The sequence below is a fragment of the Pteropus medius genome, unplaced genomic scaffold (assembly GCF_902729225.1).
Source record: "Pteropus medius unplaced genomic scaffold, Ma_sr-lr_union100, whole genome shotgun sequence".
Lineage (NCBI taxonomy): Eukaryota > Metazoa > Chordata > Mammalia > Chiroptera > Pteropodidae > Pteropus > Pteropus medius.
The window spans coordinates 18931018-18939571 of NW_024340696.1; the positions used below are offsets into that span (position 1 = coordinate 18931018).

At 55.5% G+C, this 8554-nt stretch overlaps 1 protein-coding gene across 3 annotated transcripts; it reads right to left on the reverse strand.

Annotated features, from left to right (window-relative positions):
- Positions 1 to 521: 521 nt before the first annotated feature.
- PEX16 (peroxisomal biogenesis factor 16) lies at positions 522 to 8334 on the reverse strand. 3 transcript variants are annotated; one of them, XM_039868068.1, is made up of 11 exons: positions 6389 to 7161; positions 6148 to 6183; positions 5250 to 5326; positions 4550 to 4683; positions 4314 to 4414; positions 3503 to 3583; positions 3258 to 3410; positions 3084 to 3156; positions 2832 to 2951; positions 1325 to 1389; positions 522 to 705 (listed from the first exon to the last, which is right to left on the reverse strand). In XM_039868068.1, the coding sequence occupies exons 1-11, from the start codon at positions 6498 to 6500 to the stop codon at positions 647 to 649; spliced, it is 1011 nt and encodes a 336-aa protein (XP_039724002.1). In that variant the 5' UTR covers positions 6501 to 7161; the 3' UTR covers positions 522 to 646. The 3 variants fall into 3 exon arrangements, with proteins under 3 accessions (XP_039724002.1, XP_039724021.1, XP_039724012.1); XM_039868087.1 differs by lacking the exons at positions 4550 to 4683; positions 6389 to 7161 and adding an exon at positions 7212 to 8334; XM_039868078.1 differs by lacking the exon at positions 4550 to 4683 and having other exon boundaries at positions 6393 to 7173.
- Positions 8335 to 8554: the final 220 nt, after the last annotated feature.

Below are 8554 nucleotides of genomic sequence, written 5' to 3' on the forward strand. Positions count from 1 at the left end.
CCCAGTGCTAGCTGGTGCCTGACATTCTTTTCCTAAAAGAGAAAAGCTTTTTGCATTGAAATAGCTGCCACTCTGCACTGAGCTGGGCCCACCATTCACCAGGCTCCCTCCCAGACAGGCAACAGGGCCCTGCAGGGCGAAGAGGCAGACAAAAGCTCTGGCCAGAAGCCACAGGGGTGGCTGTTATGCACTCACTGCCCAGGTTCAGCCTTGTTGTCATCAACAAGGAGTGGTAAGAGGCAGTTTACTCCCACAGCTTCTCTGACAAGCAGCTCCGCATGCTCGAGGTTAAATTCCAGCTTTCTGTGGCTCCAGCCCGGGTCTGCGGGAGCCCGGGTCCCAGTCGGACCTGAGACATCTCCGCCCAGTGATATGCAGCTGCAGTGGCTCCATCACCAGAGGGTACAGTCAAAGTCGAGAGAGTATGAGAGGGGCTCTGGTGGCAACCAGGGCTGTGTGTGGAGCCTGGCCAGGGTGGGAGTACCGGGCACTCTGGGCAGTTGGCACAGAGAGGCCACAGGTTTGGACATTGCCAGAGTCAGTTTTATTAGGGTAGAGGGGCCCAGGGGACTGAGGGCTGAGGTACTCTTGCCCACAGCAGCAGAGCATGCCACTCCGCCCCGCCCCCCACTCTTGGGATGTCTTGTCAGCCCCAACTGTAGAAATAAATTTTCTGCCAGGCGGGCAAGTAATCCATGAGTGGCCCTGCAGTGAGAGAGAAGAACAAGTTCAGGGCTGAGGGCCAGACTCCTGGTTCTGCTCTACCCCGGGACCTTCTCAACCAACCGCTGCTCAGATTTAGCTGCTCACATCTGCACAGCCACGAGCTCCTGACTCTCCCACCTCGTCACCCCTAGAGAGGCAGCATTGGCAGCAATCTTGTCTCCATTTACTGACAAGGATTCTCAGGCTGAGAGGCCACACGTCTTGTCCAGCTGTATATGCTGACAGCCCAGCCCAGTGGCTCTTTGCTGATGTGGGATCTCTAAACAGCCCAGCAGGCTTCATCCCCACCAGACTCTTCACCCAGAAACCCTGGTGTCGTATCGCCTCAGGACACTGAGTCAGGAAAATGGCTAATGGCCTGATGAGGTCAAATACTCATCCCACCACAGGGCACCCTCCTTCCAGCCACCCCTGAGGCTCTACAGGCCCGCCTGGCCCATGTCCAGGAGCTGTCATCCATCCAACCTGACTCCTAGGCTCCCTCTCCCAACTGTGCCAAGAATCAAATTACGAGGAGACAAAGAGAAAACGGTTGAAGACAGGGCCACACATGAAGTCCACGGCACTCCATAATAATCACACCCCACCCCAGGCTTACTTGTGACCAGGCCAATGCCTGGAACACGGTCTGCCAGCAGCCGGAGGAGGAAGAGGATTCTGGCCCTGCAAGGAGGAGATAAACAGGGAGCAAGCTGAGTAGGGAGTCTGGGTTCCAGCAAATCAGGGTGCTAACAAGCCTTCACTGACCTCTGACCACAGGCAGTGCATCCCAGAAGACAGAAACTATAGAACAAGGACAGACTCCAGGACAAAGGACAAGACCCCTGGGTGTGGCGCTGGTCCTGCCCTCCCCCAGCCACAGGCCGGGGATGCTCACAGCTGGAAGGCAGCCTGGCTGCAGAGAGTAAACTGTCTCTGACGGCAAGAAAGGGATAGAGAGACTGACGGCCTCCCAGACTGTACCCCAGGGCGCCTCCAACCCTGTTCCTGTCCTCTGGGGAAACAAAGACTTTCTCTGACAGGTTTCTAGATCCTTCTCAGTCTGGGCCGCTGCTCTGAGGGCACCAGGCTAGTCAGGTCAGCAAGACAGTGAGCCAAACTGGAGACTTGCAGCCCGGGAAGCCGCCTCTGTAATTACCGTCTCAAAGTTCCTCAGTTCAATGAGATACTTGAGCTATAATATTTCCTCTGTAAAATGTAAGTGGTTTGTTAGGGGAGGTCATGTGATCCATGTAAGCCTCTGGAATGTTCTCTCTAGAGTATGGGATAGAGTTTGGCTTTAGTACCTTATGAGCTTTCAAACTTATCTGAAAGCAGGAAATTGCCAAATAATTTTCACTGATGCAAGGTTGCTTGCTAGTATCTCAGAAAAAAAACCAGAAGTCGTATGGCCATAGTATAAAGTACAATTCCAATTCATATTCCAGTCTTTAAGCAGTGTACTTGTTAAAACCTAGACAGAAGGGTCCTGGGAGCCTCCAGTCTGTCTCATGGCCCCAGGTGCTATATATGGACCCTTTCTCAAATCTCAGTCTGACCTCGGGCTGTCACCCTGGCCCTGAGCCACCTCCAAATACCCCCAGCAGGCCTCTCTGTGTCTGGCTGAGGATGGGAGCTCTTGACCCTCACAGGTAAGAGTGGGGACTGGGTAAGGCAGGGACTGGGCCAGGAGAGAACATGGATGTGGGGTCTGGCTCTGCCACTGGCTAGCTGGGTAGCTTTAAGCTGCCCAACCTCTTTGAACCTCAAGTGCTTCCTGTGAGGAGTGGGGATAATCCAAACTATTTGATAGGGAGACGTGCAAATGAGCTGGAAGGTGTGGAAAGCCTGCACCCACCACCATCCCTGAGGCCCCGCCCTTGGTGCATCTCCTGCCAACAACTGCTTAAGCTCCTACACACATTGGCTGATGGCCCCGAGAGCTTGGAGGGCAGGTCTGGGCTAGCATCTGGTAAATGAGGGAGTGACTACATCCCAGGGAAGCACATAGCAAGTGCTCACTGAACCCAGAGGATGGGAGGAGGGAGGAGGGAGGGGTGTGATCAGGGGCTGGGCACTGGTGTCCCACTTCCCTCCCGTCGCCTTCGCTGAGGCTGGGTCCTTACTCAGAGAAGCGGTCATAGAACGGGGAGCGCAACAGGTAGTAGAGCAACAGGATGGTCCGGCGCCGCAGCTCCAGCCGCTCCCTCCGAGTCAGGCCCTTCCTGTCACTCAGGAGGCTCAGACTGGGGTGAAGAGGGAACACGATCAGGGCCAGCAACGGGAGGAGCAGGGGCCTCTGCCTGCTCAGGTGAGGCCAGGCCTGCGGCACGAAGCCCAGCAGGGGGAGTGGAGCCCCAAGGTTTGTCCAGGCTCACCTGGTCACGTCGACCACACCAGACAGAAGCCAGGGTGTCCACGACCGCTGACCCCATAGGCCCAGGCTGAGCACTGACGGCCAAGTTGTCAAGGATGTCTCTAGCACAGGGCCTGCCCTGCCCACTCCCATCTGTCCCTACCCCGCAGTGCCAGCAGCCCTACACTAAGGATACAGTGCAGGAGGGGCCGGGCAATATACAAGGACTCTGCAATGGTCTCTTGCAGTCCCAGTGGGGTGGGGGAGATGCTCAGCTCCTCCTGGTGCTGCTGCTGCCATCTCTCCTGCTGCTGGGGGGCTCCCCAGTGCCTTGTGTGCAGGGATGGGGCTAGAACACAAGGACAGCAGATGAAAGCCAGGCCCTCAGGCCCACGCTGACCTAGCACAGAGGCGCCCCGTCCAGCTACGTCCTATACTTACTGTTCTGGAGGGTTCGCACCACTCGGTTAGACCGCTTCCCTACATATGACTGCTCCTGGCTGCCAGAGCTGTGGTAACCATCTAGCAGGGATAGAAGGCCATACTGTCAGAGGGACATGTTTTCAGCAAAACCTGTTAAGAGTATGTGTGCAGTGAACACTCTTGGGCCAAGAGGAGAATGCAATGAGCTTATACTAAGGCAGCAGCTGAGTCAAGGACACTGTGTAGGGGCTGTGGCTCAACCTGGAACCTGTCCACAGCGGGCAGCATTCTGCAGTCCTTCCTGGCCTGGGGAGAGGTCAGCATCACCTGTTGCACATGAGCCAACCAAGAACCCAGGCTTCCAAGGGACTGGAACAAGGCAAGGAGGGTCCAACCACATCTACAGGGACTACAGTAACAGAGGAGCTGTAGCTCCTGTCTTTGGCTTTCAACATGACCATGAGGAGAAGCAAAAAACTGTCCCCACTCAAGGCCAGGAGAGTGAGGCTCAGAGGCTAACAGGTGATGGTCCCAAAGCCCTGAAGGGACAGATCTGCTAGGTATCCTGCCTCATGAGCCTGGGATTCTTGATATAGAACCAGACCCAGAGACGAGATTGGCAGGACCCCTGTTTCCTGCTGATGCTCTGTCCCTTCTTTGTGCTGTCCACAAAAAAGGATGAGGATCTGACGCCAGAGCTCCTGAGTTCGAGTTTCAATTCTGCCCCAACCTAATGTTTTTCTTTTTGAATGGCAACATTCATTAGATCAGCTCTAAATCCACAAATGTCCCATGCTCCATTCCACTCCAGAGTGGGGAAGCAGCTTACCTGGGGACTGCGCCTGGGTCTCCCTGTCCAGCGGAATGATGGGGGGTGAGGTCTGGAGGCCAGCCTTGAACCAGATGAGCAGGAACATTCGCAGTACCGCCCTGGATTGGGAGTAAGGCAGGGCTGGTGGGAGAGTGACTAGCGGGCAAGGGGACAGGGGTGCTCTGCTGAATCCCATCTGTACAGCTGGCCTCAGGTACCCCACCCAGGGCCTGCCCACCACAGTTCTGACATACTTGGCCAGCTGGATGAGGGCGATGACAAGCCAACGGCCCACTTCGCCCCACACCTTGGCAGCCCCCATCTCCATGAACACCTCCACGCACTCCAGCACGCTCAGCCATGTCAACAGCTTCTGCTGGGACAGCGACTGCAAGAACCCCAGGCCAAGAGGTCAGGGGACACTCCCTTATCACAGACCCTCCCCCTAGGGCAGCGGTCTCCAATGTTTCTGGCAATGGGGACCAGTGCACCTATAAGAATCTAATGCCTGATGATCTGAGGTGGGGCTGAGGTGATGATGCTAGCGCTGGGGAGCGGCTGCAAATACAGATGAAACTTCCCTCACCCGCCACTCACCTCCTGCTGTGTGGCCTGGTTCCTAACAGGCCACTGACCGGTACTGGTCCGTGGCCCAGGGGTTAGGGACCCCTGCCCTAGGAGACTCTTTTGACAGAATATGTGAATTTTCCCCTTTCCAAGTAACCTGTTAGATCTCCACCTGGGACAGGCTACTCCATGTCTCAGTCTCTTCATCAGATGGGGACACTGACACCTTGACATCTCACCTAATGAGATGACTTGAGGCTCAGATGGACGTAGGCATGTTTCATACTCTATGAGACCACAACATGTGCTACACACACAGGCTGGTTATTACTATTTTGTTCCCAAGTCCCTATGCTTCCCGCCTTCAGTTCCGGGCAGAGTTCTCACCACAGGCAACTTTTTCCGAAGCTCCTTCCGTAGAATTCCATCATTGAGCAGCACAAGCAGGTTAGAGGCAGAGTACACTGAGGGGTAGAGTGTGGCCTTGAGAGGCTGGCTCTGCAGCCTCCACCCCTTCACCTTCTCAGAGCTGCATGGGTCACCTATCACCTGCTGGGCTCAGCCACCCATAGACTATGTGGAAACCACTCTGCCCCTTAGCTCATATCCTCAGACCTCTATGCTCCCCAACGTGATCTCACATGGGTGGTTGGAACAAGAAAGAATGATTTGATCTCAGTGACAAACCAGCTACTGCCCTGCTTAATAGCACTGGTCATCCAGCGGTCCAGAACTGTCCATTGTGCTCCAAATAGCCACAGATGTGTGGTCTCACCTCCTGGCCTTTGCTCTCTCTGCAGCCTGTTTCTGAAAGCCTACTCCATCTCCACCTTTCAAACCCCACTCGTTCTTTCGGGACCGTCACCTCCAGTACTCACTGGGCAAACACTACAGAGGCAGTGGGGTCCTGGAATCTGGGAGATCTGGATTTGAATCCTTTTTCTAGGATCATCAGTGGCTGTTCCCTAACTTCACTGAACTTCTGTTCCCTTAACTGGACACTGAGGACCGTACCCACTTTATATGACTGTGGGGAGGAGTAACTGAGCATAGGCAGGGAAGGCACTTGACCCAGCTGCCTGACCAGTCAAGGTCCCCAGATTTGCTTCTCAACTATGGGGACATAGAGGGCCCAGGACAGAGGATGCTGGACCTTTGTCCCATTCAGTCACAGCACAGGATGATGGTCTAACGGGAAGCCTAGGACTATAAGCTGGGGTGGTCACCCCTCTGGGACGCCCTCCTGGGCCTTCCCATCCCCCAACCACCCCTCAGCCCGGCTCACCCAGCTCTGACAGCTCGTGCGAATCGGCGAAACGACCTGAGGAGAAGGCACAGAAGGAAGCGTCGGTGAGCACTGCCTCACCCTGAGGCTTTGGATCCCTGGATGTCCCCTCCCTATGCCCTACGGGAATTGGAAGGTACTTCTCAAGCACAGCGATCACTACCCTGACTCCGCAGAAAAGGGGGCCAGTGGGGTCAGAGGTCAGAGCCCCGAAGGGATGGGTCAAAGGTCGGGGTGGCACCTGCCAGCAGGTAACTGAGGCCCCGCACTGCCGTCTCCAGCTGGGCCGTGGCGGCCGGGTGACGAGTCACGTACTCCTGGTAGCGGAGGCCCAAGAGCCGCAGCTTCTCCATCCTGCTCGAGGGACCGACAGACACACTGACCGACAGTAGGAGTGGTTGCGGCGCCCTGCTTCCTGCGGCCTCCTTCCTGCTTCCGGTCCTAGGCCCGCCTCTCGATTGCTTAACTTCCGCAGGCCAGAAGTACGGTGACGTGAAGGACCATGGAGCCCCTCATCACCTCATTTCTTAAATCGCCTCCCACTAGGGTAGCGTTTAGCAACTGTGGGCCTAATCCCGCCTCCCTACTCCTTCAAGTCATTGGTTAACACACTCTCCGCCCCCGACCCGTTCAACGCTGTCGGGACTGGCTTTTCCGCCTTCCCGGTTGGCTGCCCTTGCGTCTGCGCAGTTACAGCTGCAGGAATGCTACCGCGGCAGTCTGAGCTGTTCTTTCTAGAGAAGGGACCGGGAGCCTAGAGTCTTTCCAATGGAACACCGAGAGGCTCGAACGGGACCGGATTTTAAAGGGCTGGGAGATAGCGCGCGGAAAGGAGCCTCCATCAGACTTGGGGAGGTGTCGAGAGAGTCTAAGGAGAGTCGAACTGTGTCTCGGCAGGCACAAGTGTGGCCAGGTGCCTCGTCTCCCCCCGGAGGTAGTGCTGGGGAAACTAAGGCAGCGAGGAGTCCAGCATCCCACGTAGGTTCAATCCCCCGGCCAGCACTGTTAGTGCTCCGACTTCGGCCCCAGTTCCCGCAAGGACTCTGCCACCCAAGAGCGCGCACCTGCACTCCCACCTCCGTGGAGAAAACCCTGGCCTGGGCTTCTGCTCTCAGCTCGGAGCGACCTTGGTCGGGAGTTTCCCTTCTCTGGGCCTCCGGTATCCCCATCTGTAAAATGGTTTGAGGGCAGACTTGGTCTTGGGACGCAGGATCAATCTCAAAGCGCTTTTCGGCCCTCTGATGCCATGCTTTGTGACCTCTCGGTCCTCAGCTGCTCCCCAAGGGATGGGGTGATTCCTGGGAATCCCATCCTAAAAGGGGAAGCCTAGCTGGACCGGTCGGCGGCGGGAGAAGAGTGGTCAGAGGTGGAAGGAACAGAAGCTCGGGGAGGTAGCCGCTGATTGGCTGTGAGGAAAGGGGCGGGCCTCGCCCATCGAACCTTTGTTGGCAGATTGGTGGTACCCTGAGAATAGTAATACATTATTTTACATAATCCTCTCCACCAGATATTATCTCCAGATGAAGAAAAGATCCGCTTAAGAACCAGTCAAGATTCTAAAATCCGGGTCTAGTCTGACCACAGAATCTAGGGGTTTTAAGTACAACATTTCACCAGAAAGACACAGCCTCTCCTTGCATTCACTCCTCCTAGCCTCCTCCCCAGCTTGAATTTTTTCTGTATCTTGTGGGGAATCATAGCTGCCCTCCCTACTCAGGCCAAGGAATGAAGACCCAGGGAGATGTGTCCAGGCACCTCTGGAGAGGCAAAGGCCTTGGAGAACTCAGGAGGTGAGCTTGGGCATCACCAGCATCATTTCTCACCATCTTCTGCATGTGAGGCTCACTCAACTCTTTTTAGCAACCTTGCTAGGTTGCTGTGAATTCCTTTTCACAGATGGGGAATAAATCCCAAGGAGGGGAAAGAACTTGTCCTGGGTCACACACCATGGCATTGGCCAAAAGGACCACAATGCAGGTCTCTGTGATGGTGCTCTTTCTCCTACTGCCCACAGCCAAGCAAGAACAGTGACATGTTGAGGCCATTTGGTCATGAGTCAAGTTAGTAACTGGGATTAAGACCAGGGTTTAGGGCATTCAGTATGGGGCTCTTTCTCTCTTCCTCCTTGCACCCCACCATCTTAATTTGTTTCCCAAACCTCACCAGTGGATAGTCTTCCAGCTCCTCTCTCTCTGAATGTAGAGAGAATGAGGAGGGAGAGTGTGAGGTTTCTTTGGCATTTCCTGTGCTTCTGAGGAGGAGAGGGGCATGGAGGATTGAGGAGCAGCCTCCCCCGACAGAATATGAGGGGTGCTTGGGCTGGAGCCTGTTTCTCTTGCCTCCCTTCAGGACTGGGAAAGGATCATGGGCCCAGCCGAATTGCCTCTCTAGATCCTGGGCCTGATTA